The sequence below is a fragment of the Tasmannia lanceolata genome, unplaced genomic scaffold (genome assembly GCF_043159265.1).
Source record: "Tasmannia lanceolata isolate RefF3 unplaced genomic scaffold, GAP_Taslan_0.1 ptg000005l, whole genome shotgun sequence".
Classification (NCBI taxonomy): Eukaryota; Viridiplantae; Streptophyta; class Magnoliopsida; order Canellales; family Winteraceae; genus Tasmannia; species Tasmannia lanceolata.
The window spans coordinates 9,696,505-9,711,806 of NW_027518682.1; the positions used below are offsets into that span (position 1 = coordinate 9,696,505).

At 39.9% G+C, this 15,302-nt stretch overlaps 2 protein-coding genes and 1 pseudogene across 3 annotated transcripts in view; 2 read left to right on the plus strand and 1 right to left on the minus strand.

Moving 5' to 3' along the window:
* LOC143876590 (GDP-mannose transporter GONST3 pseudogene) overlaps positions 1-15,302 on the minus strand; it is a 59,914-nt pseudogene that overhangs the window by 7,064 nt on the left and 37,548 nt on the right. The window lies entirely within an intron of this gene.
* LOC143876344 (uncharacterized) lies at positions 10,747-11,769 on the plus strand. The gene is made up of 4 exons (XM_077378061.1): positions 10,747-11,098; positions 11,184-11,388; positions 11,490-11,530; positions 11,573-11,769. Exons 1-4 carry the CDS (start codon positions 10,747-10,749, stop codon positions 11,767-11,769), a joined length of 795 nt encoding a protein of 264 aa, XP_077234176.1.
* On the plus strand, positions 12,379-13,182 carry LOC143876345 (uncharacterized). Its single transcript, XM_077378063.1, has one exon. It carries the CDS (start codon positions 12,379-12,381, stop codon positions 13,180-13,182), a length of 804 nt encoding a protein of 267 aa, XP_077234178.1.

A 15,302-nucleotide genomic window follows, 5' to 3' on the forward strand; every position in this document is an offset into this window, starting at 1 on the left:
TGCAATGCCCAAAATACCCCTAATGAAACTAGAATTTCCAAAACTACCCCTGGTAGTGTAAAATGACACAGAAGTGCATGGTAAAATACTAAAATGACTAGCTACCATTAAAGAAACAAAGTAAATCCTACACTAATGAGCAAAGAGGGCTGATGTCGAAATGCCAAATGGGATTCTCCTGCATCAGAAGGGCCTTCGAGTAAACCTTGGAAATGCTCTTCCCAATCTCTAGAAACAAAACACCAGTCAAATCTACATGTAACAGGATTGACTTGATAATTCATCTACATCTAACATGCACCTCCCGAGGGCAAATCGATAAGATTATTTCGGGGAACAAAGGTAGAGAAATTTCCCACACTCGAAGTGCTTCCGTTCCAACCAATTTTCATTTTCATAATGCGTTCTGTTAAAAGCAGCTCCAAGCACCACCTCTAATACCTCAAGTTATGTCAAAAAGAAATTTTGAATGGTCGCTGTATATATTAGCAAAAGACCGAGATGGTCAAAATACAAGAGAGAGCATAGCTAGTACAAGGAGAAGGAACTAAGGATAAAACCAAATACAGAAAACGGCAGGAATGGCCGGAATCACGGTGGCAGCGAGTCAAATCAGGCCATGGATTCTTTTGTCACCCCCAACCTAGCCAAACTGTCGGCCACCTCAAGTTATATCAAAATTCTTCATCTAATATGGGGTTTATTAGGACATGTCCCATATGACACTCATTGAAAACCACTGTCCACTGAGTTAATATTTAAAGAGAAAATTCACCGATGAATACATCATTGCATACAAATTTGTCCTCACACAACAGGACTATAATTCCACTAACAGTTCTTATAAATGGGAGATCTGTCTCTCACAATTCCATCTTCCCTAATTGACGAGTTATATGGCCATTTACTTCCTCCATTCTTTTATTTCACTAGAATGAGACAATCCAAAAGATCCAACTTCCTTCCCTTAACAAGATCCTTCGCCACTCTTTTCTCTTTCCCTCTTAGACCCCTGATATCACAGGCCTCAACATAATTTCATGCTTTGTGAAGGAGCCAGGTTTCAATCGATGTGATGCATTCCAAACACTTACAATTGACAATATTTCAATTTTACTGCATAATATATGTACATATAATATGGGTATATATGTATACATAGATAATTCAGTATAAGTGTCACTTCCAAAACGAGGAACTGAGACAAATTTTCTTGATTAGGAAGGCTGGAATCATTACCCTGATGACTGATTTGGAAATTTTCACAAGGAAGAGTTCTGCAGGCACAGCTAAGAAAATATTCGAAAGAAAAATAAAAAACCTGGATCCTACATATATACATATATAACATATAAATATATGTTTGCCTTTTTTATTTTAATCAAATGAGATGCCCCAGTTAGAAAGTGCAATGAGTTTAGGCATGGATCAAAACCTTAAATATGTACCCTCTTGACAGGAACTATAGTTCGGCCACAAGTGCAGGTGCCAAAAGTGAAGGTACCTTAGTTATTAATTCCGTTCTGTTCCGGCCGGAACGGACTGGAATTCCGGTTCCGGACCGGATTCCGGAACGGAATGGGTATATTTTCCGTTCCGGTCCGGATTCCGGTAGTTCCGGCGGTAACCGGAATTCCGGGCGGAATGCCCTGTTCCGGCCGAAACGGTCTGGAAAGGCAGAAAAAATTCAAAAAAAAAAATCAAAAAAATTACTAAAATGCCATTAAGACAGTTAGGGAGCATATTTTACACATTTGCCCTTGTTTTATGACCGTTTTATAGTTGTTGGGAGGGCATTTTTTTTGTCTTTTTCTAAAAAAAAATCCAAAAAAATCCAAAAAATTACATAAATTCATTTATGGCTGTTGGGGAGTGTATTTGGGGACTATTTTTTACACTTCTACCCTCATTTTATGACCGTTTTATAGCTGTTGGGAGGGCATTTTGCGTCATTTTTCACCCCAAAAGCTATAAATAGCCCTCTAACCATTGTTTTTTCACAATTGGTTTTTCATAACTCATTTCCTCTTCAAATCTTCTCCTACAACTACAACTCTTTTATCTCCTACACTACATACAACTACATCTACTTCACCTACAACTACAAAGATCATCTCAAAGGCTTTTATTATTCTAATTCCACTACAAGCCCAAGAAGATCAAAGGCTTTTTTTATCTCCTACAACAACAAACTCTACTATACTAAAGACAAGGGCTTCTCTTCTACAACCTAAGGCTTCTTCAACTTATTATCTCATCCAAAAGGCGTAAGGAAAGTTAAAGCTTTATTTGATTTAATTTCCTTTCATTCATTATTCTCTTTCTCTCCATTTCAACTTAAAATATGAGTTCTTCTGGAGGAGCCTCATCTATTGGTTCCCCACCCGCTAGATCGGATGACCCGGCATGGGCTTATGGCTTAATGATTCCGGGTCAAAAAAACTGTGTTAAATGCACCTTTTGTGAAAAACTCATAAAGGGTGGAGGTATAACCCGGTTTAAAGAACATCTAGCTGGTGTTCCTGGCGAGGTAACGGCATGTAAAAAAGTCAATGCCGATGTAAAATGGAGAATGACACAAATGTTAGGCGAAATGAGAAAAGAAAGGGCTAGAAAAGTGTATCAAGGGCAGATGTGGGTAGTTTTTATGCCACACCAGAAAAAGAAGATGTAGAGGAGAGGGAGGGGGATGAGGACGATGAACCGATGGGACCACCTCAGCCTAGGAATAAGGGGAAAGCAGTTGCTGTAGAACCGAGTGGGGTTGTGGACCCCGATCCGAGAGAGGCGGGGGACGAGCTCCTGAGAGTCTCTAGATGATCCTCGTGAAGGAGAGCTCTACCAAGGAACTCTAAAAAATGTGCCTCTCACAGCATGAGTGGCGATGTAAAGTGAGATACCTCTCGATTCGAGATGTACCTTAAACAAAGAAGAGTCGTCATCCAAGGAAGTCGGCCCTGGATCCCATACTATGCTCTGTTGCAATGGATAACCAGAGATACAAAAGGTTTGTGCCTGGTTACGAATTTGGAAGGTCCGAAGAGCACCCCATCCGCCCAAGTGCAAGCATCTGGTCTCTTATGCATTTATTTATTGATTTTGAAGAGTTTTGGGCGAAAGTCATGTGAAATGGGAACATATATCTCCAAGAAGACGTCTACCTAATCATGCATGTCTCAGAGATGAATAATAAGCGCACACCAAATAAATGAAAGAAGTGTTACCTAGGAGTATCTAAGTTCTTATAGGCAAACACATGCATGCAAAAAGCTAAAGGTATAAGGTCAGTACATGAAAGTAAGAAAACACAACAAAACACACAACACAACTCGACTTCACACACGGCTCGACACGACAAACACTAGACTCTAATGTGATACTTGACTCGGACCAGGATGGCCATCCATCTCGGCTACTCTATGTATCCCGGAATCGGGAAGAATCAGAGTCGACGTAGTAAGGTGACCTATTCTAAACTACGATGCCTAACCATCTAAAATTGTTATCCTAGAGTCGATCAACTAGATATGACTAGTTTTTAAAGCTTTTTGTACGAGTGCTTAAGTTCAAATGAATTGTAACTTTTTATGACTCCTTATATGCTCTAACTAATGCAAGTTGGTTAGCCTTAAGCTAAGGCAGGTGGTTCTTATATCTTATGTGTAACTAGGCTGTGTGTCCTAAGGAAAACCATGGGCTAACTAAGTATTTCCTAGTCTAGCCATCGGCTCGACTAAGTGTCTAACCGACCACGACTCGAGGCCTCCTAACTCTAGGGACACTCACACGACAAGACACACAAAGCATTCACATAACCAGGACAGACTCCTAACTCTAAGACACCCCAAACTTCTAGGACAGACTCCTAACTCTCAGGGAAGATCTTCTTGAAAAGGTTTTGAAGAATTTTTGTGTTTTTAAAAGAGTTAAAAGTTGTGTTGCGCGGATTCTTCATGACAGTGGGCCGAATCACGTGTCGAGACGTTTCAACACGGATTCGGACACTGATACGCGGTGGATTCGGTGAGATACGTGTCGAGACATTTTCACCAAGTCAACACCGTCTATGATGCGAATCCGACACGGCATGCGGTTATAATTAATGCGAATCCGGCCAATCCATACGTCACACGGTATTTTCCCCAAGATAAACATTAAAAAAGATTCATCAAAGAGACTTGCTACACGCATGCAGCTTTAATTAATGCAAATCCAGAAATTGTCATAACTTTTTACTTTTACTTGTAGTTTTTTCCGTAATTGTCATATATTATTACATGTTGTTGGTATTTTTTTTGTAATTTTCCAACTTTGCAACCCTTTTTCCGTAATTTTTCATTTAAAACTTTATAACTTCTGCTATTTTACTTTTTTTTGTAATGATTACTATTTTATTTTTGCTTTTGCTAGCAACCTTTGGCCCATGTGCCCATCTTTGCACAAAGGATGGGCCACATGCCGAGAAGTGGCCTAGGAGAAGTTGGCTAGCAAATTCCTATAAATAAATAAAAAGGAAAATGTTATCAACACTACTGTTTTTTTATGAAGGCACTCTCACTTTATTAAAAGTACGGTATGGCCCACACCATAGGATGATCCAAACCGTCCATTAGATGGGCCATAGCCTAAATAGGTTATGCTTCAAAAATCATTTCCATAGGCTGATCCTAACCCTCAAATCTGAATGTTAGAGGGTTGATCCTAACCCTCTATAGATCGGAGGGTTAGAATCAACCCATGGAAATAATTTTGGGGCATAACCTATTTAGGCTAAGGCCCATAAAAGCATATTGAATGTTGCTTAATTAAAATATTTAATTAATTTAATTAAAATACCGAATCCGATGCCGAATCCGAATCCCTGTTATTTGGGTTTGCCGAATCCGACACCTCGAATCCGTGTCAGATTCCGACACCCGCATGCAACATAGGTTAAAAGGTTTATTTACAAAATTTGGCTGGACTTGGGATAAAGATCCCGAGCTGCACTACGTACCTCGTGAAAGAGGATCAAGCCAACGTAGTTCGGAACAGATTCCCCTAACCACACTCCTAATGACTCAAGATTTTTGAGATTTTTGGCTTTTCAGATTTTTTTTTTTTATGTTCTGAAATTTCTGAATGTTTTTGAGTTTTTGATACAAGAGGACAGAATCCTATCATCATATGAGTAGGACAGACTTTGATATCCCGCAAAGGTTGGACAGAATCCTATACTTTGCGGGGGAATTGAACAGAATCACGACTTTGCAATGGTTGGACAGCATCCTATACCTTGCAATATTGGATAAAAATCACATTACTTGATGAGAGGTTAGACAGAATCTTACCCCTATGATGATGATAGGACAGACTCCTGAAACTGAAGGTCTGAGTCCTATGCTGAAGACTGACTCCTAGACTAGTGACTCTAAGAGGGGGTGCTATCTAGACAAAGCATGTCTCCTAGAGAAAGGGAGACAAAGAAAAGTGCTAATGAGACTAGGCAAGTCTCCTAAAAGAGAGGTGGATAAAGAAGGGTGTTAGTGAGACTAGGTAAGTCTCCTAAACACAGAAATGGGCTCCAAGTAACCTTATCATTGCCCTTGCAATGATAAATGGAATTGGCAATTAATAGACCAAGTTGGTCTTCAACTAATAGGGGGTACAACTTGTGAGTCTCGGATAGTCTCCTAAGCATGACTCACTAACGGGGCTACTATGGTCTCCTAAATGGGAAAACCTTTCTATCGAGACAAAGCATGTCTCCTAAAGGTATGACATTTCTGCCTGAGACATAGCTTGTCTCTCTAAAGGGGGGCTCTAGATGGCTCTTTCATTGCCCTTGCAATGAAAAGACAACTTCTAAGGGTTTTTAAAGACTAGGTAAATCTAAAAATAAAAGAGGGAAGCGCTACTAGGACCGAGCAAGTCCCCTAAGGATGGGCTTGGGCTAACGCCTTCATCGTCGTAGCAATGAGGGGAGGAAGGCACATATACACACATTCATGGACATACACAGACACATACAATTTGTATATACACATCTCAGAGAAAAATAATCTTTCACACAAATTTAATACCCTAATTATCACCATATCATTCGTGGAGACAAAGCACAACAGCCTCAATACTATGAACAATATTTGTACTAAGGCAGAATGAAAAACCATATGAATATTCATGAGAAACAAATCACACAACAGGGCCTATAAATATCATGAGGGTGCATGGGCTGCTAATATCAAAAGTGTAAGGATTGCCATTATAAAGAGGCATGGGCTGCTAGCACCAAGAGTGCAAGGGCTGCTAGCACCAAGGGTGTAAGGGTTGCCATTACCAAAAATGAAGAAGTGGCTCCCATAGATATCATCATGCTCAGCCAACAAAATGAGGGCTGCTAGGATCCACATATAGTGATGACAAACATAAAGCTGAACCCAATAAGTAGTGAAGGATGGTCTTTATCAAAAGGGGGTGTGAGGGTGTATCATTATCAAGAAGGGTATAAGGGCTATCCAAATCAAAAAGGTATGGGGTTGTCATTAACAAAGATGCATGGGCTGACAGTAGCAGAGTGAAGAGATGGCTGTCACAATTGAAACTATAAGAGGGGAGGGTGGTGATGTCCAAGAGTCATAAGATTGAAATTGTTAGCCGGCATAAGCAAGCAATGAAATAAGTCTCGGACATAGAAAACATTACCCGAAGTCATAAATGAGAGAAAAAAATGAGAATTAAAGTGGGTTTGATATCAACAGTAGATGAAAATGTGAAATGAAGTGGGTTTCAAAAGAGAAATGGAAACACTAAACTTTTACCCAACTCTCTCTCTCTCTCTCTCTCTCTCTCTCTCTCTCTCTCTCTCTCTTCCTTTTCATATCAACAGATGCTTAATACAATTTTTGCATTGAGACCCAGTTTTAAATCAAATACAAGATCCAACCCGTTGATCCTAAAGTAACACCGGCTGAAAGGACAACTTGATTATGTTGGTTAATCACAAAGATATTATGACCAGGTGATACCTTTACCTCTCAACTGATTTTATCTATCCCAAGCTATATACAATTAGATGCTACTCTTGACTTAGTTCCAGTGCTTAATAGTAAAAATCAAACTTGCAAAATGTTGAGAACATCACACTAGTCAAATCAAAGTCCTCGGAGTCTGAATCCATTTGATTAGAATGCTAAATAAACATTTCCCTGCTTGGGTCATCTGTTTATGACTTTATGATGTGAGGAGTAACCTCCTACACATCATAACAAACTGACACAAGAAAACAAAACAGAGTAAGGAGCAATTGTATTCCTCCCTTTATACCATGACCTTAATGAACTGAGAAGTAAGCTTCTATTAGTAGTTTTTTTTTTTTTTTTAAATAAGAATGAGGAACAATCAAAGCCATCAACCAAAATATCCAACAATGCAGACAAGGCACACAATCACAATAATAAAGAAAAGTTATGGAAGTTACCTGAGAATATAGGTGAGAAATCTAATTGGAATTGTTCTTTTTGAGCTGCCTGCACTAATTCTCGCCAAGAAAAATGAGATTTGACGGCGACTTTTGATCGGATGGCAACGCTAGACAGCAATAAAAATCGTTGGAACCAATGAATTTTCAGCCCCTTACTTCTTCTTCTCCCTGGAACTTTTCTAGATCTGATTTTATTTCAAGGAGAAAATCAAAAACCCTCTCTGCCTAAAAGCCCTAAAATCCCTTTCCTTGCAATTTCTCACTTGAAAATGGGAGTTCCTCTCTCTCTCCAATTTTATTTTATTTTTGATTTGAATGGTAGTCCCCCTCTCCAATTCTTCTCTGAATTTCTTAAAGTCTAAAAAAAAACTAGAATTCAGCCGGGAGTTGGCCAGGATTTGAGTGGAATGGCCGGACCTAAGCACAAAACATGTAGATTAAAAAGTTTGACTCAAGGAAAAATAGATCAAAAGCTAATTAGAGGTAAAAGTGAGCTATATCTGCTGATGGAGAGGATGGCCGGATTTCATGGAGATCCGCCGGATTCCGTCGAGTATCACAGAGAAGATGAAGAACTAGGGTTAGATTTAGGGTTTAAGAAGGTAGATCTAGGGTTATAGGATGTAGATCCAAGGTTATGGTGAATGTAGAAGTGAAGAAGATGTGATAGACATGGCAATGGCTTGTGGTGGCCGGATTCCGGCACAACTCGCCGGAGGAGAAGATGAAGATGGTCAGAAAAATGAGGAACGAAATAGGGTTTGGGTTTTGAGCTCTTTTCTCCTCTCTCTCGTTCTCTCTCTGTATTTTGGTTGAAACAAAAATAAAATCAGCCCATGCTTGATAAAATCAGCCCCCTCTCCAATCTCAGCCGATCTCCCATTCTTATAAAGTTATAAGTGAGAAAGGGGTGTGCTGATATTAGCGCCCCATGCTTTGATAACTGCACTCTCCATTTTGGTAATTCACCCCCACACTCTTTATATTTGTGCAGTCCCCACTTGCTTTTCTCTCTTTTAATTACCTTGTGGATGAGGCTGGTATGGGCACATCCCCAACTAAATAATGCACTCCCCCTTTTTCTTCCTTTACTGGCCCTATTTTTACAAACGAAAAAAAACTGGCGAAGCAGCTCACGCCCCCCCTCTATTTGAAGGCGGATCGGATTTTTTTTTTTAAGAGAATAGATACATTCATAGCCCCTTTTTGTTCTAGTACAACCTCCTCTAAGCATATGGCCATATGGGACTATTCTTCTATTTAAAGGGGTGGTTTGAGGTCAAAAGAGGCCCTAAAAAATATGCCCCCTTTTTCTCCTCTTGAACAGCTCTCTTGTAAAGGGAAAAATCATGTATTTAACCCTCGTTTTCTCCCTTGGACAGCCACCTTTAATGCAACTTGATTACACTTTTATCCCATAATGGAAGTGGTCCTGATAAACACCAGCCCTAAAAAAATTGACATATATAACCCCTTTTTCCTCTTAGAACAGCCCACCCCCCCCCCCCCCCCCCAGCTAGTTTGTTTATCAATACTTAAAAAAAAAAAAAAAAAAAAAAAAACTCAGATAATGACAAGCTTTCTTCTTATAGGGAGTGATATTGGCACCTCCAGGCCTTGCTAAACTACCCCGCTCTTTCTTTGTTTATCCTAAAAATGATATTAGTACAACCATATTTAACAAATGCACTCTCATATCTTGTCTTTTCTGTGTTAAATTTCTAGTAGATTTTGATAATGACACCGCCAAACTGTCTTTTTCTCTTAATTGACTTGTGATTGATATCAACACGCCCATGCTTTAATAAGAGTACAAACTTAGCTTGTATTTTCTCCAATTTTGCTTTGAAAACATAACTATTCGGCCACTGTTTGAATACTGAAAGACAAAGTAAGTTAATGAAAATATTAAAGTAAGGTCGCGCCAGTATCAATAGAACTCGAGTGTTTAGATACCAGGGTGCTAATATCACAGCTCAGGGGTATCCTTTTTGTAAAAAATTTAATTTCTATAAAAGCGAATGAACCGACTGGAGCAACTAAACGAGGATCTCAATAGGGGTTCAGGGATCATTCGGGTACCAAAAGATTTTGAACACGAACTGCAGATGGGCTTCCTTCAGTTTATTTCTCACTTGGGCTCGGTTCTTTAAAGATTTATGGAATTTTGGATATTTCGGGACTCGAATTTTGGGAATTTTATTGAATTTTGGGATTTTAGGGCCTGGTCAAAATGGGGTGTCTACATGGGCAATAGGAAAAAGAAGGGTCTTGAAGGGGGGTTAAGAGATTTCTTTGCACCACGAACAACCCCTCGATCCCAGCCAAGCATTAAGAGTTCTTTGGCAACATAAGAAACACTTGATCGGGCAAATATGGCAGTTGCATGCTTTGCTATGATGCCAACCTGCCTTTCAATGTTGCTAATTCACCATATTGGCAGCCAATGCTTGATGCCATAAATGCAGTAGGGTCAGGTTATAAGGCGCCTTCTTTTCACGATTTACGGGGGGGGATATTGAAGAAAACTGTAGAAGATGTAAACAACTACTTGGGGGAAGTTAAGAATTCATGGATAACTAGTGGCTATAGCATTATGGCCGATGGATGGACAGACGCCAAATAACGTGCCTTAATTAACTTTTTGGTGTACTGTCCTAAAGGAGTAGTTTTCCTTAAATCTGTTAATGCATGTGGCGTAGTGAAGAATGCTGACGCATTGTTTGCAATTTTTGGTGAGATCGTTTTGGAGGGAGGTAGGCCAGGAAAATGTGGTGCAGTTTATAACTGATAGTGAGCCAAGTTATAAAGCTGCTGGGAAGAAGTTAGAAATCAAATATGCCACATTCTTCTGGACTCCGTGTGTAGCCCATTGTTTAGACCTGATTTTAGAGCACTTGGGCAAACCGGATGTGTTTCCTCTCATAGGAAGCACAATTGGCAGGGCTCGAAAGATTGCGAGGTTTATCTACAACCACGCAGCTCTATTGAACTTGATGAGACAAAAATTCACGGGTGGGAGGGACTTGTGTCGTCCTGCGTGGACTAGATTTGCTACCAATTTCATTAGCATACACAGTCTTGTGCTTCATAGGAAAGCCTTACAACAGATGTTCGTGTCTGATGAGTATGCTGCTAGTAGGTCTATTTGACATGGATTGAGTGAAGAGATCGTGAGTACAGTGTTGGATAAACAATTTTGGGACAATTGCAAGCATATTTTAAACATCAGTGAGTCATTGGTGAGGGTGTTGTGTTTGGTAGACCGGCAAGACAAACCGGCAATGGGTTACATATATGAGGCCATGGATAGGGCCAAAGAAAACATCAAGGCTAGGCTAAAGAACAAGAAGTCAGATTATGCTCCCATCTGGAGGATTATTGACCAAAGATGGGACAAACAGCTTCACATTCCCCTCCATGCAGCGAGATACTTTCTTAACCCTGCTCTCTTTTTCAGTCCTACTTTCTCCAAGCATCATGAAGTCACCCAAGGTTTGATTGAATGTATTAATCGACTAGTACCTAATGAAGTTACGCAGGACACCATCACCAGTCAGATTGAGAACTATCGGGAGTCCACGGGCATGTTTGCAATGAAGATGGCAATCCGCAACCGAGGCAGATTGGGACCAGGTATATTGGTTTGTTCATTTAATTAAGTATATTTTATTTAAAATTTTCACAAGTAAATGCTTAACTATTATTGTTTACTTTACAGTTGCATGGTGGAACCAGTTTGGAAATGACGTCCCGGAATTACAGAGTTTCACCGTCAGAATTCTCAGCCAAACCTGTAGTGCTACTGGATGTGAAAGGAACTGGAGTACTTTCGAGCACATCCACTCGGCAAAAAGAAACAGGTTGGAGCACCAGAGGTTGAATGACTTGGTATTTGTCCATTACAACCTCAAGTTTCGAGAAAGGTATGCTACTTAATTGAATTTGAATTAATTTTCTGATATTTCACCACGTGCCTTTAAATTTTAAGTATTACTTACTAATTTATGTTGGACATTCTTTTCAGGGACTTAAACAGAAGATCTTCTACCACTAGCGACCCACTGAGTATAGATCACCTAGATGTTATGATGGATTGAGTTGTGGAAGATGAAGATGTCATTGTGACGCCAGACGACATTGGATGGGAAAATATTGAAGGGCCTTCTAGAGTTGATGTGGCCGACGACGAGGACGATGACGTAAACCTTGAGGACACTCCTCCAAGAGGTGGTGGTGACAACAATGATGAGGGCTACCGGTCGGTTGAGTATGATGATCTTCAACCAGATTCACCACCATTTTGATTTAGATTTAGAGATGATATGAGATGTGGCTGGCACTAAGTATTTGGCTTTTGTTCTTCTATGTTCTACTTTTTATGTCTTAGTTGTATTAAACTTTGGTTTTTAAGTAATGTTAACTTACCAACTTCTCCAAAAGCTTAAGCTGTTGGAGAAAGGCATTAATTATCTTTTATACTTTAACACTCCCCCGCACGTGTGGCCCATTTGGCAAACACGTGGCACATGTGGTCTCACTTTGGGCAGACCATCGCATGTGGATTTTTGCTATCCGGGAGGTTTGAACTCAAGACCTTTGGCTTTGATACCATGTTAACTTACCAACTTCTCCAAAAGCTTAAGCTGTTGGAGAAAGGTGTTAATTATCTTTTATACTTTAACAAGTAATAAAGATGTCTTTTAGTTCATTTAAGTGTTTCTTATATTTTTCTAACAATTTCTAATTTTTTTGGATTTTTTTCATATTTTTAACTATTTTTTTCGACAGAACGCAGAACGAAACGGCCGAAACACCGGAACGTTCCGTTCCGGTAGCCAAAATGGAACGGCGATCGAAACAGAATTTATAACTAAGGTGCTTTGGCAACAAAAGAAACACTTGATCGGGCAAATATGGCAGTTGGCATGCTTTGCTATGATGCCAACCTGCCTTTCAATGTTGCTAATTCACCATATTGGCAGCCAATGTTTAATGCCATAAATGCAGAAGGCTCAGGTTATAAGGCGCCTTCTTTTCACGATTTACGGGGGAGGATATTGAAGAAAACTCTAGAAGATGTAAACAACTACTTGAGGGAAGTTAAGAATTCATGGAAAACTAGTGGGTGTAGCATTATGGCCGATGGATGGACAGACACCAAACAACGTGCCTTAATTAACTTTTTAGTGTACTGTCCTAAAGGAGTAGTTTTTCCTAAATCTGTTAATGCATCTAGCGTAGTGAAGAATGCTGACGCATTGTTTGCAATTTTTGAGGTAGGCCCGAAAAATGTGGTGCAGTTTATAACTGATAGTGAGCCAAGTTATAAAGCTCCTGGGAAGAAGTTAGAAATCAAATATGCCACATTCTTCTGGACTCCGTGTGCAGCCCATTGTTTAGACCTGATTTTAGAGCACTTTGGCAAACCGGATGTGTTTCCTCTCATAGGAAGCACAATTGACAGGGCTCGGAAGATTACGAGGTTTATCAACAACCACACAGCTCTATTGAATTTGATGAGACAGAAATTCACGGGTGGGAGGGACTTGTGTCGTCCTCTGTGGACTAGATTTGCTACCAATTTCATTAGTATACAAAGTCTTGTGCTTCATAGGAAAGCCCTACAACAGATGTTCGTGTCTGATGAGTATGCTGCTAGTAGGTATATTTGTAGACACCCCATTGTGACCGATCCCTTAGCACATGTGTTTGAGTAAATTCCATTCAAATAAATGAGCTAGAGTTTCAAATTTAACCCTAGAGTAGTTTACAGTCCCAAGCAGGTCCCTGCCAAATTTCAGAAAAAAAATCGTCAAAAAAAAAAAAGAAAAAAAAGACTACCTAGTAGGACAAGTTGAGTTAGCGATGTACTGCGAGAGGGGTGGTGCATTATCGGAGCAAAGGAGTGTCGGTATCAACCTGTAAATCAATTGGAGGAGAAAAGACAGTTAGGATAGTGCCTTCGTCCAATATGGGTGTGCGGATATTAATGTCTATTTTGCATCAAGATACTCCATTGAAAATAGATGAAAAGGTTTGGTTACAAGTAGAAAAGGGGTAGGACATATCATTTCTTTTATTTTTATTTGAACCATCTCTCATGAATAGAAAATTCATAGTGAACATGTTATAAAGGTTGTCCAAGTAAGAGAGGGTGTTGAATAAATCATTTTCATGATTAAAGGAGGGTAAAGTATCCAAAATGAGTGATGTTATTGTCAAGGCATGGTAGTACAAGTACATTTACCTTGTTACAAAGAGGTGTGAATTATCCGAGAGGGAGTTGTCCATGAAAGAGAGAGAGAGAGAGAGAGAGAGAGCAAATATATTATTCTCTTATGGTCACCCCAAATATTAGCCGAGCCACCTTATTGTAAGTGATAAAATGCATTAAATAGGGTTGTCCAAGTAAGAAGGAAGGGAGGGGGGGTAAATTTATTGTTTTGCTTGTTTTACAAGCAATCAAACTAGGGCTTACAAGATAAGGGGATTTTTCTCATTTTTAGGGGAGGACCTCATTTTGGGCAGCCGCACAAGAGAAAGAGATAGAGAGGGAAGAGCTCCCATCTCCACCACCACCATTTTCATTCTCCACAGCCACTACTCCCAACCATCTCCATCAAACCCACTCCACTACCACATCCACCATCACCACCATCTCAGCCGCACCACCCCCTTCTTCTCTGGTCGGATTCTCGCCGGAATCCGACCATCCACCATTAACCCTGGCCGGCAACCTCCATTAAACCCCCTCTCTCAGCCACCTCCCATCATCCATACCCCTAAACCCATTTTCTTAACCCTATCATCCATACCCCCAAACCCAACCCCATTAAATCCGACCACCACCTCCTACCTCCATTTCCACCTTCATCTTCCCCAACCCCTATCTTCATATCTCAACCTCCAAACCCAAACCCATTTCCACCATTCCCTCTTCTTCACAGCCAAATCACCGCCATCAACTTAGGATCAAAGCTTTGTCTAAAAAGGGTGAAAATAAGGAGCGATTTAGGGGCCACATCATCGTCCAAAGCAGGTATTCTTCCTTGCTTTCTTCCCATCTTCTTTGGTTCTATCATCTATGATTTTGCTTCATTTTGTTGGTTTGGCCTTGAGGATCAGTTCTTTTTATGTTAGTAATAATTGTTTTTTATCTTAGCTATTTGAATGAAATTAGTAGGAAAGCATGTCCTCGTGTGTGTGTGTGTGTGTGTGTGTGTGTGTGTGGTGTGTGTGTGTGTGTGTGTGTTAAAGCTTAAAAGAGACACTCCTCATTTTCGTCAGATTGGTGGAGAGATTATAATATTGGTCTGTGTTTACATCATTACAAGGAAAGGGGTATCTCTCTTGGTTTTACTTGGGAATCCATAACCTATGGGATGGAATGACTTTTGAGTGCTGAAAAGAGCTTCCTGTTCATTCATTTCGTTATGAGAGTTTACCTTTTAAAAAATATATATATGAATTAAAGGCATTTAAATGAGCCAGTATAGAACAACACACAGAAGAAAAAAAGCAGGAAAGGGATTGTGATAGTTAGAGCTTTTAGGGAGTGTAGATGACCTCAATTTTTCACTCTTCCTCTTCTCCGGTTGTCCTCTCCGTCAATTCCTTTCACTTCGGCTGATTTTCATCCTAATGTTTTCCGTTTATCAGATTGTCCTCTTCAGAGATCCCATTGGCAGCATTAGTGGAATTCGGTTCATTGTAAATTGATTCTTAAACCTCATTTTTCAATCATCCTCTGAAACTTTGGCAAGTCTTTAGTTTCTCTGGGTAATTTCTCCAAATTTCCATCGTTAGATCTTTATCATTGCAGAGAAAGAGCCTCATT

Excerpts from the sequence above, each read along its gene's own strand:
- LOC143876344 (XM_077378061.1), top strand. The coding sequence starts at position 10,747 with ATGGGTTACATATATGAGGCCATGGATAGGGCCAAAGAAAACATCAAG. Across the intron at positions 11,099-11,183 it reads CCGAGGCAGATTGGGACCAG|TTGCATGGTGGAACCAGTTT; the intron begins GTATATTGGTTT and ends TTTACTTTACAG. Across the intron at positions 11,389-11,489 it reads AACCTCAAGTTTCGAGAAAG|GGACTTAAACAGAAGATCTT; the intron begins GTATGCTACTTA and ends CATTCTTTTCAG.
- LOC143876345 (XM_077378063.1), top strand. The coding sequence starts at position 12,379 with ATGGCAGTTGGCATGCTTTGCTATGATGCCAACCTGCCTTTCAATGTT.